At 30.1% G+C, this 21,674-nt stretch overlaps 1 protein-coding gene across 1 annotated transcript; it reads right to left on the bottom strand.

The window, feature by feature from the left end:
- Positions 1-5,140: 5,140 nt before the first annotated feature.
- LOC112692427 lies at positions 5,141-7,539 on the bottom strand. The gene is made up of 3 exons (XM_025567110.1): positions 6,777-7,539; positions 5,587-5,873; positions 5,141-5,501 (listed from the first exon to the last, which is right to left on the bottom strand). Exons 1-3 carry the CDS (start codon positions 7,423-7,425, stop codon positions 5,142-5,144), a joined length of 1,296 nt encoding a protein of 431 aa, XP_025422895.1. The 5' UTR covers positions 7,426-7,539; the 3' UTR covers position 5,141.
- Positions 7,540-21,674: the final 14,135 nt, after the last annotated feature.

Below are 21,674 nucleotides of genomic sequence, written 5' to 3'. Positions count from 1 at the left end.
ATTGAATAATTTAAATTTATATTAGGTAAATATTAACATTAAATCGTTTTCAAGTAATTAAGGTGGTTGGTATAAAATCAATTCTCAACATGACAAAGGGGTGGAAAAACAATAAACTATTAAATTATATTATTAAATAAACTATTCCAAATATTAAAAGTTTAATTGAAAAATAAAATTAAATCAATATTTGCTATACGAAAATAACTTTTTTTGTACCAAAAATGTAATACATTATTTAAACACATTTTATATAAAAAAGAGCGCCATCTTACTCCTATCTACTCTATAGTATAGTTTATTTCCAGCTACTTATTTTTCTAATTCGATCAAATATATTAACATTTGATATTTTATTACATAATTTAAATATTATTGTATTTTTTTTTTTTTTTATTAAATGTTTTAACAATCATTAGCATCATATTGTATTAGTAAGTATGGTTGTACTTGACGGGTATACTACTTATACTCGTGATTTTTCAAAATAATGTTGAGAGTATGCGGCGTATATGTAGTATACCCTACAAAAACACCACTACAAACTGAGTATACTAATACTCGTATAATAGGTAGGTATGAAACTTTTTGTTAAACTTGATTTTGATAATATCATTTTATCATAATGAAAAATAATATTTTTCTCATTTCTTCGTAGACCACCGACAACTGTATACGAAATTTAGTAAGCCCAAGGCTAAGCATAATTTAATAATTAATATAATTTAGTACCTATAGATATAAATAAATATGCCTACGTGCAGGAAATGGATAAAATAAAATAATTTAATAATCAATATAATTTAGTATAAATATTAATAAATATGCCTACGTGCAGGAAATCCAGGGCAAAGGTGAAAACAACAAGTAGGAAATTAAGTAGATAGGTAGTTCTAATAGACAGTGTTATACTGGCCATTTCCCTTATTGATAAATTATTGCTCGTCGTGGACTTTGTTACAGCCACATTGCCGCGAGTATATAATTCTTAGACCAGAATAACTTGTTATTAAATTTTTTGTGTTTTTAACTGTTTGTTATTTTATTGTGATACATTAATAAAAACCGTAAGTTTTATAAGTTTAACATACCAGTATTTAATTATTCAATTACCTATCTCTCTCAACCCAACGTCTCAAGATAACATACCTACAACGTGCTACGTCGTTAAATAATTAATGTGGTACCGATCGTAGTGTCCTGCACAACGATCAATACAGAAATACGATTCACCGCCTTTAAGCGGTCCTCACACGATCAATATAACTGACAGTATTATTGCTCGTCTAATGCGAGTACTGGTATGCTGTCAGTATGAAAAAATGATACTGATGACTAATGAAAAATTTGGATATCGTGTCGTAAGATAAAATACGGTTACACCCGTACAAATTAAATCAAAATACAGATCAATACTGTGAATTGACACTAATTTTTACTGACGGTTTGAGTACTAAACTGTCAGTATTCATGCTGTCAGTAATGTTGATCGTGTAAGGGCCGCTTTAAGACGTAAGCATGTATAAAATTATACATCATCGTCCTAAAAAGGTCGTTTGAATTTCATTTTACACACTAGGCGATTGTGACGCGTGTGTCTACGTTTTTAAAACGTCGTGATTAATCGCTCTTAAAATCGATTTTAAGTTGTTAATTAAGTTTTTAATACATATAAAAATATAGTTGGCACCCTACAAATATATATTTTTCCCGTGTCCCTTATATGCAGGGCTGGCTCAAGGTATAAGCGAGCTAGGCACCTATCTAGAGTGGCACTTTAGTAGGGCTGGCATTTTCAAAATTGGCTCAAACATTTTTTTAGTTCTATTGGTGTCTTATAAGAAAAGTATTAAATTAATTCATTTGTGAAAACCACTTACGTAAATAATAAAAAAATATTGTCTAAAGTTATTATATTACTTTATATTACGGCCTACGCTGAGCGTTTTCAATTATTCAAAAAATATAGATAACCACATAATCACTTCCGTGATATCCGATAGTCGCGATAGTGATGGGTTTTGAGTAGTACTAATAGAAATCATTTTTAAGTCTTTTTACATATAATTTTATCCATAAATAAAAAATTAAAATTTTTTTATGTAGATATGTCACATAAAAAATAGGGGGAGGTGCTAGGTTAAAATAAGAGCTCAATTTTTTTTTTAGAAGCGGCAAAATTTGATTTTACCTAGTGCACTATTTTCGCTTGGGCCGGCCCTGCTTGTAGGTGGCCAGCACGAGTCTGTACACCATCATTCAGCGAGTATGTATCAATTGCGTAAAAAATCACGGGTAAAGAGAGAAACATTATAGGATAAGAGAAAAGGTATACATAATTTGCGCCGATCCGAGTGCAATATAATGTTGTATGTAATTTGCGACGTGTATAATAATATTACCACTGGTTTTAGAGCTTACAGATTAGCAGTATTGTACGTTTGGTTATAAATGGGTTTACGTTGTTGTGTTCATATGTACGTTTAAAAACCATTATTTTTATCATAATATTATTTTATTATTTGAAGATAGAACAAAATGTGAACGAATACTCGTTTATACATTTGTAAAATAAATTCGCAGTATTGTTCAGTATAATTCTATACGTTGTACGTATAGCGTTTGTGGTTCCAGATTATTATTTTTTTATATTTTAAATACATGGTTTCTAATTTCAGTCCCCCTTATTTCTAGATTTTTATTAACAATAGTTTTATTTAATTTTTGGTCGTACCATTTTTTGATAAAACGTGTATAATTATTTATCTCTATTCCTTGAATTATCTCTAAAATGTACTGTTCTATTATTTTGGAAATTTATATTTTTTATTTCATTGCTTAGTTCGATTTTATTGTTAAAGTATTTATCTATAAAAATAATTAACTAATAAATAATAATTATTTAATATATTATCTCATAATTTTATTATATAAAAATTAATAAAGAAATATATAAAATATATGATACTGAATATTTTATTTATTTTAATAAATAGTTATTCAACTGGTTGTATTCCAATTTAAGTTAATATGAAACATGTTATTATAAAAATTCAAAATTAAATTTTATTTATAGGATAAAATTGAATTCTTAAAATAATTTATTTAATAATGGTAAAATTAATAAGATTAAAATGTATATTAATATTGCAGTTACTCCACCTAATTTATTAGGTATGGCTTGTAAAATTGAATAGGAAAATAAAATACATCATTCTGGTTGAATATGATTATGGGTAATAATTGAATTCGCTATAATAAAATTATTATGATTTAAGTAAATTATTCACTAAGTAAATAAGGAAAAATTAATGTTGAAATACATAAAAATAGCCAGTATTGTACATTATCTAAATAATTTATCTAGATAAAAATAATTTGAAGTATTTTTTTATTTATCTTTCTAAATAAAATGGTTATCTGAGATAAATTATTTAGATAATTTTGAATAAGATCATTTTTTCTGTGGCAAGTGAAACGAGAAATAAAAAATATTTGGCAGTATCATAAATACGTTTTAAATTTGTAATAGACATATTATATAGACAAAGCAAAAGTTAAAACATAATTATATAATTATTTTTACAGAAAATATAATTTCAAATAATATTCAATTTTATAATTATATAACCTTTTTTTTTTTTTGTTTAATCGACAACTAGGTGATATCTGCTTGCCCAATGCTTACGGAATATAATAATATACCTAATATTATAGATCAATATAATAGTATAGGCAATAATAATTAAACACATACAGTAATAAAACGTCAATCTCTGGCTGGAACGTTCCATAAATAACTTCGTATAAGCTGTGATTATAATGATTAGAGGAATAAATAATAAATCCAATCACTGACTTCTAGTGACCATGGCTACATATATATGTGAGTGTGTATTATATGATTTGGAGTTTTTCTATGAATTTTGTTTAACTGCATGTAAATCAAAGACTAAGTGATGATCATTAAATTAAATTAGAATATTACCAAATGACAAGGTAGAATTATACACATATATAATACGTATTATGTATACTTCTATCATATTAAATAGTTAGTTGTAGTTTACATCATACTCGTTTTGTAATAAACAAACAAAAATAGGTATATTTTTCATTATTAATTATTTCAATTATAATATGTTGATTAATATTTTGTTTATAATTTTGAATTGTACCACTAGAGTTTGTAAGCTAATTAATAATTAATAATATAAAATAAGAATAATTAAAAATAGTTGATTTTTACTATTATATAATATTTATGTTTAAAAAATTATAATTAAATTATAGGTTATTTATAGTAAAATTATAGGTTTATGAAAATAAAAATAGGTTAATGTACTTATTTTGTGTCTAAATTAACCAAATAGAGAAGATAATTTTAAACCAAATATATCATAATTAATAATTTTTTCATTTATTAAAAAATAACCATTTTACAAATGTATCTTTTGAATTATGAAATCTTTTAAAATTATCTGTTTTTTATCTAGATGCATTTTAAATTAATTATCCATTGTATTATCTAGATATTTTTTGGTTATCTATGTACAATGTTGTCTGTAGCTTCTAACATTTATAGAAGTGCTAAATTTTTTTCATGTTCATGCTATCCCTAAACGTAATCACTATTAAATACAATATTTACAGACATCGATATAAAACTAATTATTCGCATCACTTCATTCAAAATCCAAAACCAAAGAGCACTATTTTTTTCAATACCTAGCATTTCAATGATGTTTTACATTTTAATTATAATTTATGTTTCGCCGTTTTTAGGTACACTCATTTACTGTTTAAGATTTCATGTCATAGGGTATTGATATAATTATAACGATTTTACTGAATGTTGCATAAAATATTGATACTTTATTGTTTTAAAGAAGAACAAGTAATATTAACTCATTAAAACTAAATATATGTAAAATATGTAAAGCATATTTATTATAGAATGCACAACTGTTACAAATATGTTTACAAATTATAGTCATAATAAATCATATACACTTAAGTTTTTGATAGTTAAATAAAACCCAAACACCTTTAAGTTTTTCTAGAAAAAAAAAAAATTGACAAAACTGTAATTTTTTAAAAATTAATTTTGAAAAAATGAGTAAAATAATAAAATTGTTGTTTTAAGGAGAAAAATCATTCTTCATGCTCGCCATTTTGCCCCATAATGTTTGGGCGAGTTTCATCGAACCGTTGACTTGATATTCAAAAAAGAGTTGATTATGATAGATCATTTTAACGCATTTAATGAATTTGCAGATAACGAACACAAGTAAGCTATTTGCATAAAGAAAACAGGACACTTGAAGAAATTTCATCAAACTTTTAAACATTTTTTGCATGACCAAGTAAATCTCGAATTGCGGTCCGCCGTTTTCTTTAGCTGTGGTGCAGTTTTTATTCGGAACTGGGTACTGCAAAATGTATTCCAGGTATTCAACGTAATCCAACATTTTAACCAATGTGGTTTTCAAGTTAATCGTCTGCAATTAAAATCAAAGCATTATTTCTGTAGATAATTGTTATTAATTTTCAACTAAAAATTATTTAATTATATTGATCAATTACTTTTATCATATGTTGGAGTTTCATTGGTCGCTCTTTCAATTTTTTTGTCACATTGCAAATCCTAGCCACTTCCTGTTTGTCAACGCATTCTCTACTCTTGTTCATTTTCTCCAAGAACATGTAAAAATTGTCTTCAGAGACATATTTTATTTCATTGTAGCTTAAACGTTTGAAAAACCAGAAGTATTGATCAAGACCGAGCAAATGAAGCCAATCAAATATAACACCATCCATATCCTCCTTCACGATGTTTGACACCAAATCACGATCAACAATAATGAACTCTTCTAAACCAAACATAAAAAAAATTAAAAAAATGATTGAATATATCAGATTTTATATCAATATTCGATTAATTTGAAATTTAATCGGTTAAAATGTACATTTAAATTTATTACAATTATGCGTTCAAATTGATAACGGTATGATAATTGTTTGTACTGATAAATTAATTTTAAAATATCTTTAAACGTATGTTATATGTCCGGTAAATGTTTTATAAGTTATTTACTATGTGGTTTGAGGTCTGTGCAGTAAACAGAAAAATATTTCTTGTTATAACTCATCATGATACAGTGCCTTACGTATAATTTTCTTTTATAACATACTATCATAATCACGAAATAATATTTCGTTTAATCGATTTTTTTTCTTTTAAATATAACAGTATTTGTATGTATTATATTATTATATTATTTGCTATCAATGTATTTAGTTTCAGTCGGTTAGTAAAAGTTATAATTTAAAACAAAAACATATTCGAAATACATTCATAATAATTATGATCTTAATCATTATAATAATTATTATCTTTTTGTTTTTAAATTTTATAGACATTAAACGAATACTTAAATAACTAATAATTTTTTTTCAATTTTCTAAATGATAAGAATGATAAAAATTTAATTTAAATAACCTAGAGATTGATATATATGTTAAGTCTATTTGAAACGGTTACAGTTCTGATAAGACAGTATCTAATAAAACTTTTATTAATATATACATAAAAATTATAACAATTGTAATACGAACAATTTTGCGATCAGAGAAAAACTGTTTGAATTTATCTAGTATATAGTATCAAGCAAAATATATATTTATTATTTATTATACCCGATGTTGATTTGTATTTAAAAATTAATTGCATTGATCGTATCAAGAAATATAACCAAGGAAAAAAGTATACTTGCCGTCAGTTTCCGATTTGGCTGCAGATGACGACATGCAGTAGTTACTTGGGATGAACTTCCGAATGGCTGAACTGTTCAATTTCCGGCGCAGGTACTCGGTGCGATCCTCTACGCGTTTGTTGAGCTTTGGCCACGACGGTAGATCAGTTATGCGGTACTTAAGCCAGTACTTGTGTTGAAAATCGTCCTTGCGCAACACCTTGAACTTTTCCTTATCAATCTCCGCATCTCCCTTCACGTACTGCTGTCCACCGACGGGATTCGGCTTGGTGCCGGCCACCACGATGTCACCTGTAGCTACGTCTTTTTGCTTGATCTTGTAAAGTGGATTACCGTTTACGTTTATCCACTGTATGCTCCCGTCAGCAAAGCTCCTCGGTGGCCTAGTCCCGTCGGTCCAAATCTTCGGTTTGATATTGTCGGCAAAGATCCTGGATCTGGTACCGTCGGTGAAACGTAATGTTCTGGTGCCGGCCGTCAAAACATCGATTTCGCTGGTCCGTTCGCTATTTGATTTCATCCCGGTGCGTTGAACCACAACGGTGTACCGATGTTCCTGAGGCTGGGCTCTCCAATATTCCGTTCTGAACCTAGGTTTCGCAGAGTTGTTCAAATACACCATGACGTCTTCTCTGGAGATTCTCGACATACTAGCTGGCAGAAATAAAACCGACGAGAAAAGCAAACGAATGGGCAAAACTATCGCGAGTGCAAGACAAGTGAACGCTGAAGTGAACGCTGACGACTGTTCGGTTACACTACGGTACGCAGAATGTCGATGGGCTGAGGTATATCACAGCCGCGGACGGGTGGCATGTGAAAAACTTTCCTCCCACCGACCGACCGCGGCCGACGAGTTTTACCCCTCCTGCGAAGGTCTCGCGCACGCGCACGAAAAACCACCTGCATCGTTTGCGTCGCAGCTGCCCGGTTGATCCATCGCCCGCGTTGCCAAGGAGAAGCAGGACCGATCGCACCGCTGACCCGATCGATCGTACGGGTCGTCCCCCGACCACCGAACCTGTTATCCCCGCACCCCATGTCCTTACCCCGTCGTCCGGGTCACTCGTCGGCGGCCGTCGTCCTTCGCTTTTTGTCCTTTTGTCCGTGCATGTGCATGTGCGTGAGCGAGTGTTTAAAACCCGTATGGGTTGAACAGAATTTTTACCGAGCCAAGTGTCACACTTGTTGCTTCTTTTCCAACTATAATATTTATACATCTTGAAATGGGTTTTGCGTTCTTAGTGACAAAATGTGAAGTATCCGAATGCATTCATCGTCAAGCATCACGATGATATTCGAAGATTAAAACAAAACAACTTTAGGAATTTAGGAATTAATCGAAATTTCAATAACTACTCATTACAATTAAATTGGACTGAAAATATTCGGTACATGCAGATGAGTAGACCGTACAGTGTAAACGCATTTCTAATCACGTATCGTAGTTAAGTGAACACGGAAATACCCCCCCCCCCCCCATCATCCACCACAGAGCTGCATCCCTCGTTATGGAATACTTAGAATTTTAAAAATAATGGCGTTTAAAATTAGGTTTAAAAAACATCCCCTGTGGAATCAATGATTCCCGTTCATACAACGATTTTCCGATACAGCGTACCACATTATATATTCACTAACTTACATTGCACGTTATTAACGAAAAGCTGCCGAGTAAATTAAACCGAATCTAACCGTCCGAGCAGTGCCGCAAAAACCGGATGTGTAGAGTGTGTCGCGCACACGGGCCCTAAAGCTTACATAAATTTGGAGGGGCCCCCTAGTCAAAGCCTGAAATAAACTACACTTTACAAACACACAATAATTAAATAAAATAATAAAAAAAAAAAAATAATAACAATTTGTTTTTAAATAATTATTATTTCATAATAAAAAGAAATTTTTTTAAAATTCAGGTAAGGTTTTTATAATATCTTAGAATAATATAAAATTTATTGAACAATGAGTCCATTGAGTATTTCAGTTAATACATACAACATACCTACCTAAACTACTTAAATAAATTTACTACATAAATACGTAATGAAGTATAATATACAACGGTTATAGGTATTTAAGTTTGATATATATATATAAACATATATCATACACTAACTGGTGTGAAACGTGTTTTAAAACCTAAAAAAATTGATACTTAAATTGAACAAAGATAAATCGCAGGAGGAGGCTCAACATAACTATCGGGCCTCCTATTTTGTAGTTGCGGTACTGCGCCCGAGTTACCGAGAGACGCGGACCGAAACAATGTTTACCTGCGCCTGCGTTAAAATCAGAAGGATTTCGTATTCTATGCTTATTATTTAAAACGTCCGGGTCGCGGTGGTCGCGTTGATTTTCGTCGTCGGGAGAAATATCACGCGAATACCACGAAAAACCTCGCAGTCATTCGGCGTCTACTGCACGCGTTACTACATAGGGTTAAATATTTTTCGAGTCGCAGGACACACGTGCACGCACGGAACGGTTTTCGATTTGCAAACGAATTTTAAAACGATAACAATGTTCATAGTTTAATCGTTGTACTATCGTTTGCGTACTCGTAGGCGCGTTGTTTTCTCTGTCACGGTCGAATCCGTCCGACGATAATCGTTATTTGGTGTGGGTTTTGATTTCTTTCGTGCGATGACGTCCGTCGCGCACACCAACGCGCACAAGCCTACGGGCACTCTTACGCACGCACACGACGTTTTTGCCTACTTAAGCACTCTCACTCACTCTCTCTCTCTCTCTCTATGTGCTCTTACAAACACACGCACATGCACACATACCAAGTACAATATCACGGTCGTGCGACCCGAACGTCATTCCGTATGGTTTCGTTTTCCTTCGTCTTTCACACCGCGTCGTCGACCGCATCGGAACGCGTAAGATGCGAGCTCGGGACGGGTGAGGGACGGGTGAGGGACGGGTGGAGGGGACAACGTTTTTTGTTCAACGCACCCGGTTCCAGTTTTCAGACGGCGGACCAAGGCAGTGTGTACTCTGTTACGTAATATATTTTATTTTATTACGGCAGTAACACCGGCTTCAAAGACCCGGTCTCCGAGCGAGACGAGGAAAAAACATATTTCGAATAATTTATCCCCCGACGAAGATGTTTGAATGCGATCCACATGTATTGTGCGGTGTTAGCGTATTATTATTCCGTCTGCGGATGCGTCCAGCCGAAATATTCGCCTAAGACCCGTACAAATGTTTTCCTCCGAAAGTGGTTTTAAACGTGCACCGCACCGTGGGAAGGCGAAACGCGTAATAATTTATGTAGGCATAATATCTTATATAACATGCAACTTTTTGCTCCGTGATCGATATCGCCTACAGCCGTTAAACGGAATTAAAATTCCGAACCACTAATGTAAATCTTCAACGCTTAAGTGGTCGAGAACGGAATATTCTATAGCGATTTACGTTAGCTGTAAGTTGGAATGTTGTTCGGCTATTTTCTAGGTATTGATAAATAATATGAACGTTCAAAAAAAAAAAAAAAAAAACAGCAATAATAATAAATTATACCTATTAAAAGTATATAATTTTTTTTTATATGAAATGTTTAATTATGCATTTTTATTTTGGAATAAAAAAATATAAAATAAATTAAAAAATAAAATAAAAATTTTAATCGTGGCTACTTGAAAAGCAAAACGTTAAAATATGTTGTAGTGTAATGTCACAGTTTGTCAGTGTATTAATTACTATTAAATGTGATGTAAAAATAAACTTTGAAATATATTTAATTAATAATTATTTTTAATAAATATTAAGTTTAACATTTAATATGTTGTATCGTCAAATTATAATATTGATCGGTTACGAATAAATAATTTAAAAAAAATTTAGAATAATCCATTGGATTATTCTAAAATAATTAAAATTAATTAAATTAATGTAAAATATAATTATATAAAACTATTTATAATAACAACATTATTTATATAACAATAAAGAAAATAAATTCCTTTTGATTTTTAATCATTTAAAACAATGTTACTCAATTCTCATGACATTTAAAATTCATACAATTTTCATTTGCTAAATATAATTTATAATTATAATCAAACACATTTTGTTTATTGACTAATATAACATCCCTTCCAACGCGTCAAATCTTTTATCATTTATGTTTCATTCTTCATCAAATCATTCTGTTAAACTTTTTCGTTCAGTAGTCATTTATAACATAGTTACAGTACCTTTTTTTTTTATATAATAGGTAATAAACTCCATTCTATAGTCCAATTGTTACGCTCATTCAATGTGGTGGGAAATTCGGAGGATCCCTTGCCCTGGGAATGCTTTTGAGTCACTCTAAATAATTGTAACATTAATATAGTTTTATAGTGTACATCTACGTTCGTATCATTAATCATTAGATACTATACTCAAAATATTTATTTCTTTAGGTAATATATATTATTAACAATGCATGAAAGTGGAATTCGGTGTGGTGATGTTTTGGGGATAATTTCCGCGGGATGATTTTCGTAGATAATTTTGCAATAACCTATCCAAATCCAATTTAAAATAAATCATTAAACTAAAGTATGACTAACTTGTAATTTTTCTGCATTAATGGACTGTTAAATAAGAACATTATTTTATTTTTTTTGTGATCGTGTATACATAAACCAATTACTTTATAGTTATATAGACATATACACATATCTAAATTATACGCAGTGCCGGACCTAGGAAATTTGACGCCCGGGGCTAATAAAAATGCAGCAACCTTACGAAGATGGTAGTAGGTGGAGTGTGTTAATGACTTATTTTATTTTTTGTTAACTTAATAGCGCCGGTATACCAATAGCGCCTGGGTCAAACATACCCACTCCTAGATCTAAAACTCATTGTACGATATTATTCTATAGCTATTTACATTATGATTATATTAATGTAAATAGCTATAGAATATTATACAATAAAGTATTCTAGATCCTATTCAATTTAAAATAATAAAGTATAGCAGCGGACGGAAACCCGTCGGGACCGCACATGCTGGCGATAACGACGTCGGTAGTGTAAAACGATTTATAACTGATGCGATAAGAATCGACCGGAAACGTTTATTGCCGGTCAATTGATTCTAGAGTTGGGAAACGGACAGCGATTATTCATGCATCTGCAAACTGGTGTACTCCACATGTTGAATAGAGCAGTATTTCCAAACTTAAGGATCGCGACTGGCAACCAGTTCCATCTGGCAGTTCAGTACTATGATCATTAATAGGACTGTATTACCACATATTTATTTATTTTTATTTTTTTTTTTTTAGTTTTGACGTGGGTGGGTCACCATTACAAAAAGGTCGAGAAACACTGGAATCGAGTATTAGAGTATAATAACACTTATTGAAATCGTACGGAATCGTGTAGTTTAAAAAGGTATCGAAGATTACGCAATCGTACAATCGTTTTTATTACGCAATCGTGTTTTATCTAGAGAAATTTTTTTAAAAAAAAAAAACAGTATTCATTTTCTGATAACTCTCGTAAATAATTAGTCTGCGTCTTTGTACAGCAAAGAGTGTGTTATAAAGTTATTAAAATATACAAATGTACAAGGTATATTTTAATTGTATTACAAAATAATATAGCGTAATCTTAATATGGTACTTCTAACCTTCCATTCTTCTTTTATTAAAATTAATATTATATTTTAATATGATATTATGATATAAAATAGCAGTCAAGGATTAATTGGAGCTTAAGTCATTTTTGACTGAAAATATTTATGTTGGTATTAAAAATAAATAAGTATTTTAAACATTCATAAAATACTGAAGAAATTTCGGGGAGGTGCAGACACACAGGACCCCCCCAGATACGGCCTTGTAGGTGGGTGTCGACAAAATGTACTTGCCTCTGAAAATTGTAGTTTGCCAGGCCACTGTTACGAGTATAATATGAGGTAATTATTACAATACGACAATATGGTGTAGTTTAGGACTATTTTAACAATAATTGTAATTGACTAATTTTTATAATTCGAAGTGATAATATAATATGGTTTTGACATAACTAACCTAATTTTTTTATAGTAAATGGATATTAATTGTAAGTCAAACTTAATGTTTTACTTGTTTTATACAATTTAATTATTATAATATAATAATTATAAACATAATTAAATACAACTATGTTAATGTTTAATAGTGATTATTTTTTAAATATAGAGAATTATTAATATTTTAAATTAGCTGCTGTAAAATCGTTGAAATAAGTGATATCTTATTTTCTATATGTGATTTTATTCAAAGAAAGCTGAAAGAGCTGGAAAAAACCAACTGAAACATGATAAATTCGGTTTGATTAATTTTAACCTTTAAATGTCAAGTTATAATTTTTGTTAGATATTGAATGTGGTTAGTATTTTTAATGCTATTATAATATTAACTGATAATTATGCGGTATAATTATGCATATCATTACACGTAATTTAAAAATTTAGCACAGGCCAGATAAAAAAGTACATGGACCGCCAGTAGTCCATCCCTTATATAACTAGACGACTTTAATACGCGTGGATATTTTGAATTAATATTTGTATTACTTATTCAAATGTTGACCCTTTGTCTATGTCATTGGTTGGCAACCTGGGGTCACGACCCCTCAGTGGGTTACCAAATTTTATTTGGCGATCATCAATAATCTAACATCAAATAAAAAAGTTGTATGTTATGTAAATTATTTTATATAATTTTATATTTAAATTTTATAAATCATTAATTTTGTATTTTTTATATTTTCATGTTTTAGACTAATTAAATAAAAGAAAAAAGAAAAATTGCCTAAAATTTACGATTTAGTTGATATGAACACATTTTTCGTAAACATTAAGTATATGTATATTATACAATTACATAGTGGGGGGGGGTCGGCTTATCGAAATAAATTCGTTTGAAAGTCGTGGATCAAGAAAGCTTGCGCACCACTGGTCTATGTCATCACGTTAGTGCATATATTTTTTATTATTTCCAATGTGCAGTAGGAATGAGATTGTTGACGAAAACTGTTGACCTTGAACAAATTGGGTGATTCGGATACACGAAATAATATTGAAAACAACATGGCAAGCCGTAGGTGCGCAAATCATTTAAACAATTGTTCGCTTTTCCGCCACGTTTACGATTGATCGATAACGCAATGCTTACAGCGCATAATGTTCCGCGTCACCTTACGACACATCGGAAAAGTGCACAAACCAGTTTCTGCGGCTCACCGAGTACGCCAGCCATGCGCGTTTTCGTGCACAAACGAGTTCTGCCCGGCCACTCGTTTCGTGTTCTGCGCGTGGCGCGCGCGGCCGTAAGGTCATATCGCATTGTCGTACGCCAGCCGTACCAATCGCGAAATATTATCGTGTTTGTTTTAAAATTTGTACACCTGCAAGCTTATGGACGAAAATAGATTTGAAAAACACGTAAACTCGTTACGGCACGATTTATCGCGTTTATTTTTTCGATTCGAACGCAACGCAAATACGCTGTGCGCACAGTTCAGTTATGACGAATTGCATAAGTATGTACAAAAACAACCGTCGAGAATAAATATAAACGATGCGCGTGTTTAACACCGCGTGCCAAGATTATGTTAACGAGCGTTTAGCAAGTTACGGTATCTATCGAAATTGTACAATGTTTATTCTTCACGAATAATCGTTGTGCCACGAGCAAATATTGAAAAGATTCCTAGTGGCTGTATTGCCCGACTAAATACTAGTCGAACGTTTTATTTTGGTACGTTTTTCATACTTGAACAGCCATGGATATTTATTTTTGCATTATATTTTACTATTTTGCATAAGTGATTATTCCCATTATTGTTATAGAATCGGAAATTTTAATTATTAAGTACAATGTTTTAATTTGAAAAGCCGGATATGTGATTATGTAAATAACGTTGATGATAATTCGGTACCATTAAAAATTATTATACAATTGTACAGTTATTGGGTATTGACGCGTTAAAAGTTAAATTAATATTTATTTTAAATAATTAAATTAATATTAACTAGGCTAATTATTGTTTACTATTTTTGAAACTAACCTTTAATTTGACAATAAAAATAATACATTTATTACAGAAGTAAAAGAATCAAATTAAATTTCTTAATAAACCAACTATCCATATAATTTTATTTTGCTTCATTGAACCTTCATTGTCAATTTTCATAAATGAAATACAAACAAAAAAGTTAATGTCACATGGTTGTGTAAACTTGTAAATCAATTATATGAATCATTTAATTATATTATCTATACATTTATAAATTATAGTTAAAAATAATATATTTTAACGTAACTTTAAATCAAGAACTATAAGTCTTGTTTTTTATAATAAATCGTAACCATAACCATGAAAATACCTTTTGAGTATTGCTGTGTAATAAAGATAAGTATAATAGTATATCGAAGTATTATATTAATAATATAATACCATTTGTATTTATAACAATTCTCTAATTCAATATTTGTACTTAACTTTTTAATTAACTTAACTTTTACAAAGTATAGATTGCTTCAACCCTATTCCTTTTATGAGTGGTGGAAGAGTTGATCAAATACTCAATGCTCCATTTTCTAAATGTGGCTATAACTTCGAGCTAAAAAAAATATCCATATTGATATAATTTATACAAATGCTATTTTTATTACTGATGAAAAAGTGTACAGTTTTTTAACTAAATTAATTTTAACTTAGTTGATTTTTTCATCCATTAATTTTTAATTTAACGAAGTTAAAAACTACACTGGTTAAATTTTAATTTTAATTATTTTTTCTTAGATAAACTTAATTTAACGAAATAAAAAAAAAAAGTTAATGCCCACCCCTGCATACTAAAGTATGTATATTATATTTTACGATACAAATATGATATACTTACGTTAAATCATAATAATAATTTTTATTCGTTTATATAGGTAACTTTATGATCATTTTTTATGTTATCCAGTCATCTGATTTCATTCCTCTTGGTATCTTTTGGGAAAATATTTTTACCACCCTAACTATACTCAATAATTCTTATTTATTAATATTGAAAAAAACCAACAGTTATAGACGCTGTGATTGTAGGAACGGTTTAAATTCTTTTAGTACTATAGATGTACATTTAAACGTGGCTGAGATAATTGGTAGTGTAGCAAACAATTTCACAAGTAATTTTAAATTCAGTAAAAAGATTGGATAATGAGACAATGTCACAGTAGCCAAATTTTAATAAATTCAAGTTCCTTATGTTTCCATTTAAGTCTTTAAATGCGCGAATATGCTTTACATTTTTATAACGTTAGTTAAATACCTATATAATAATTATTTATTATATCGTTTTAAAATTTTAAATGTTTTAAAAATTACAGATGTCAGAGGTCTTTGATTTTATCTTTAGATTTATAATGGTGATAATCAGAGCTAGGATTTGTATGCAATAAAAAACTGTAAAATATGAATTTTATAGGTATTTACCAAAAATATGGAAAGATTTGCATTTAAATTTTTATAAGATAAACACAAAAATATAGTTACAATAAAAAAAAAAATATTTATTTAAATACATCAGTGGTGTGCTGTTAGTCTTAATATAATGTAATTGAGAAATAAAATAAAATAATTTAAAATAAAATTTATGTTTAGTAAAAAAATTAATTTTTATACCTTAAGCAGGGCTAGAATTAAATACGAAATATACTATAAAACATTGATTTTTTGCATTATTATAATCGAAATATGCAATAATATTAATTTTAATCAATATATGAAATAGTATGCATTTTATCCAAAATATGCAAAAACATGCAAAACACCACCATTTATCTCATTATGACGTGATTTGTGGACATTACTGACAAAATCAATAATTAGAAGTCGCAAAAAAAATATGTTGATACATACAAATCCTAGCCCTGGTAATTATATTCAGTTAAACATTTTTTTTTTTTTTATTAATAATTATAGGTCTTTGAGCATTTTATTATATAAGATATCGAAATTAATGTGTACTAATATACGAAAAGAGTGAAATACTATATTTTTCACACACTCATCACACACGCACGCGCGCGCACACACACACACACACACACACACACACACATTATTAATTGTAGTGCAAGGAAATTGCACTATAAATATTTTTGGAAGATCGAGTTACGCCTATAAATGTATTTCTTTATAAAAATATATACGTCTTTATATATATGTTTAGCAAATATCTTAAAACTTGTTTTTCTTAGTGTGCTGCAGTCAATTCGGTTTTTTGATCACATCGAGATACCGACTATGGGTTGCATCTTACATTATATCGCATTTCTTTTGTTAATACACGGATCGATGTTCAGTCTTGTCGTTATAGAGGGGAATATGGTTGATAAATAGAACCTGTACCTTCATAAATAACAGACTACACGCCCATAACATTGTATCGTCTCAGTATTACTTCATATCATTACGTTATGCTATGTACCTACCTATCCAGTAGTCTGACGCCGAAAAAATGTACACGATGACGCACACAAAATACAAGTCAAGTTATATTTCACAAAATTCGAAATGACATTTCTTATTTTTAACAATTTCGTTGTATTGTATAGGTTATATATAGGTATATATGTTATATTACCATTGTGTATAATTATGTTCCGGTGGCGCAGAAGTTATAATTACTACTAAATCGTAGTCGTTATACAGTGTACCTGCACACATAGACAGATATGTAAAGAAAAACATAATTACAAATGTCCGTAAGCATAAAATAAATTGCTACTTGAATATTCGTTTTTACCCGACGTTAACAGTATATATGGATATAGTATGTATTTATTAGAAATGTGATGTAAAACCGCTGCGTTCTTGCATTGCACGTGCACATAATTATTATAATGTTATTCCACGATTGTTAAAAAAAAAGCCCCTAAATGCTATGGGAATTTAACGCATAGTGTTACAATTTTCTAATTAACGTCTATTATTTGTTCAATTAACTTTTTTTTTTAATACTTTTTATAAAATTTTTAGAAACTTCAGGTGTCGACGTACACCTATTAACTATATGGTATGTGTTGTAAAAAGTCACTTGTGAATATTTTTGTATTTTCGTACTGTAAATAATAATAATTCGTATTGTACTGTACATAAACGTACAATTAATTATGATCTTATATATTAAAAAAATTTATGAAAATTAAGTCTATCCGTCTGGCCGTTATATCCGGCCGATTTCCTTAATTTTTTTTTTAAATGAAAGGCATTTAGACACAGATAAATCATTAATCATTGAAATTTACTCAATTCTCACCAACGCGATTCTTCTCTGTACATTTCTTATGTAACACATTCACTCAAGCAACATTCAAATTCTCATAGCTCCTCTTCTAATAAATGAATCTTGATCATATCATCTTGATCGGCACTCTCAGAACACTCAGTGGATCAAGCTCATTCTTTTGAGCTATTAACTGCTTAAATTCGTTGAGTCTGAGGAAAGTTATCTGTGCACAATCACAATCTTACCCAATGATATAACAACAAGCAATACTAATATTATTAATTATATCAGTTAATATTACCTGAAAGGAAGCACTGTAAAATTATTTTATATAATAATTACAACCTCCCATACATAGTTTATCCTAATGCCGCGGAACATATATTTTAATTAACATCCTATATCATTTCGTTATGTCTTTAAATTTTCGATATTATACTCATTTATTGATTTGTTAAAATGTGTTTATGTATTGATTCGATTACACTTATAATTTTTATTATATAAATAAATTATCTATTGCGAATTCGCAATGAGTATAACTAGAATATTATTAAACAATTGGTTCGTTTCGTAAAAGTCCATGTTGAGTAATTACGTTTAAGAAATTATAAGAAATTAGTGGACACGAGACGCTCCTTAATTGTTTAGACTTTTATCCAGAGTAAATAGTTAAAAACAAAATAATAAAATAGAGGTGGATAAATCGTTAAACAATTATAAATTCAAATAAAATTATATTTTATTTACTTTTTGATAGTGTTCATTGGTCCTAGATAATCCTGAAGTAAATTATGGAACAATACAGCGTGCTTATTAGGAACACATTTTTGTTTTATATTTATATCTTATATTTTCATTATTATTTCATTTTAGAGCTATTGATTTTTAGATAAATTATCGCCGGTCGGCCGTGCTCAACAGCTTCAGCCGCGGCGACGTCCGTCAAATTTTTTTTTTCCGCGCCGGTCGGGTAGGTTAGGGTAGGGCGGGGTGGGGTTAGTCGGCCGCGGACACTGTGCGGCGTTCCGACCCCTCTCACCGAGTGTGGCACAACCCCCGAGCTCAGCCGGAAATTTTTTTTTTCCGACCGATTAATTTTTTCATTGTCGATGACGACTCCCGTTACCGTTCCGCGACTATTATTGTTATTATTATTATATTACTTATTACTATTATTATTATGTACTAGAAGTTTACTGATTAATCATCTGTAGATATTCCAGAGTTAACACATCAATGGTTCTAATAAAATGTATTTAATGTATATAATATTGAACTGAAAGATGAATTGAAAAATTCCCGTACACAATTCCTCCGAAAACAAATCTCTGACGATTAAACATATGTTACGCGTATAGATGTCATACGTGGAATACACATATTATACGTGTCATGCACATTTGAGCCCGGTCATTTTGTCGACAGAACCCTCTACCCGAGAACATTGTACAGAACAATCCATTTATGTTATTAAAATTATTTTGGTGGTACAATATTTTCCGATGTGCGGGGCTGAAACGACAATGGACACTCCAACACCCGGAACGCTCAAATGCACATCTGTCGTGGCGCGAATACAATATTATAGCTTTAAATAAATTAACCTACGCCTGTTTGTATATATATTATTAATTTGTGACGGTGTCGTTATTGCGTTGTTTAGTTTATGCATTTAAAATGTAAACAGTATAAGTACGGTCTACACAAGAAAAACGTTAGAATCGAATTCATATAAATTATTAATTTTTTTTTAAACATGTACATTGTACTAATGATAATTGTATACTTCTTCTGAATCTAATCGTCGATAAAATCTTCTCACGGTCGACAACAACTCAATGGAATTATGAACTAACAGAAGCAATAACCAACAAAAGAAATGTAGACGACACACCGTGATCATAGTATAACATTATAATAATTGGTACAAGCATGAGCGCCGACTGTTGGGGTGCTTCTGTGCTCCATAGTTAATTTTATAGTTTTAGTTAATCAATAATAATTTACAGTGCGTGAAGTAGTCTGCACTTGGTAGTAATTAGTTTGCGTTCGGTCAATAAACAAGTAATGGTTTGTTGATTTATTTATTTATTTTTATTATATAATCAAGATATTTATTTAAGTACAAGTTAAATAATTTAGGATTTTGGGCAGTACATGAAAATTGGAAAATTCGGCATAATTCAGCTACAACTCTGAACTGCAGAGAAACGCATTATTCCTATCCAAAATATCCGTCATTATATAATATTATGTTCGTCGATATCGATCTTGATCATCAAATATTTACACAATATCAAAACTGTCGATTTGTTTAGTTCCCCATAGCAGTGACGTTAACATAAATTAAAACGCACGCACACTTGGTGATGAGTGTTTAATGTTTTTCTCGTCTAACATTGAAATATATAACGTATAACGATATCGGACGATGTCCTTATCGAAACGCATTTAACTTGAATTTATTATGTCTACCAATAATGTTGTTTATTATTTTACATTAATTTCCTCGAATGATTATATAAAATATACGAACTTATCGTTTTTTTTTTTTTTTTTTTTTTTTTTATTCGTATGCATCAATAATTTATTTGTTATTCGGATTTTTAGACTGTAATGTATACAATATATCATTTTAATATCATTCGTTGATTATTCGTGTTTTTATCGTCTATTCGTTACATAGTTGAAAATTAAATATTTATAAGTTTATTGAATATGTTAATTAAAAATCGAAAAAACAATACACATTATTTATTCATTGGGGACACTGTGTTTAATTTAACTGAAACGTTTTGTGCAAACGTGATTCTGTACCAAATACAAATCTCAAATGCCCATACCTGTCGAGTATTAATAATTCATTACTGCCACTCGGATATGCATCGAAAATATCGTATTAGCTTTGAAATATTCGATACTTTGTCGTCATCAGTATATGTACTTGTAGATAGGCACAACATTGTAGTTTAACATACGGAAAACAAAATAAACAGATAATACACGCATAAAACTCGTTTATGTCAATGACTAATAACGAACGATATACACGAAAATAACTGTACATTTCTTACCGCTAAAGGTTAAAGCTTGATTTTCAATATATGTCCTGGCGTTCTGTCCATCAGTCGATCTTCTGTAACAGGGGTCGGTAAGTTATTTCTATTGTAGTCTGGAAGATTAAAATAAAGAATATACGAGTTCCAGAAAAAAAAAATTTATTTCGTTACGATACTTGCACCAATTATTAGTTACTATTAATTGCACCAATTATTATGATGTGTGTCTTTTACATTTATTTTGTTGTTTATTGCTACTGCCAATTCGTAATTCCGTTGGATTATTATTGACCGTGATAAAAGGTAATCGACGATTGGATTCAGAAGAAGTTAACCATTATCGCTGATACAATAAAAATGTAACAGCCCCTATGAATTTGATTCTAACATTTTCCTTGTGTACAGGGCACTGTACTGTTTAAATTGTAAATGCATAGACTAAATAACATAACAGTGGTACTGTTATAAAATCATAATATATATTAGGTAAAATATATAATTATTATAGATCCTATAGGAATTCATAAATATAAAATAAAATAATTTAAAGGG

The sequence above is a fragment of the Sipha flava genome, unplaced genomic scaffold (genome assembly GCF_003268045.1).
Source record: "Sipha flava isolate LNK unplaced genomic scaffold, YSA_version1 116_pilon_pilon, whole genome shotgun sequence".
Classification (NCBI taxonomy): domain Eukaryota; kingdom Metazoa; phylum Arthropoda; class Insecta; order Hemiptera; family Aphididae; genus Sipha; species Sipha flava.
Note: the sequence above shows the minus strand (reverse complement) of the source record. Positions and strands in the feature narration are given on the sequence as shown.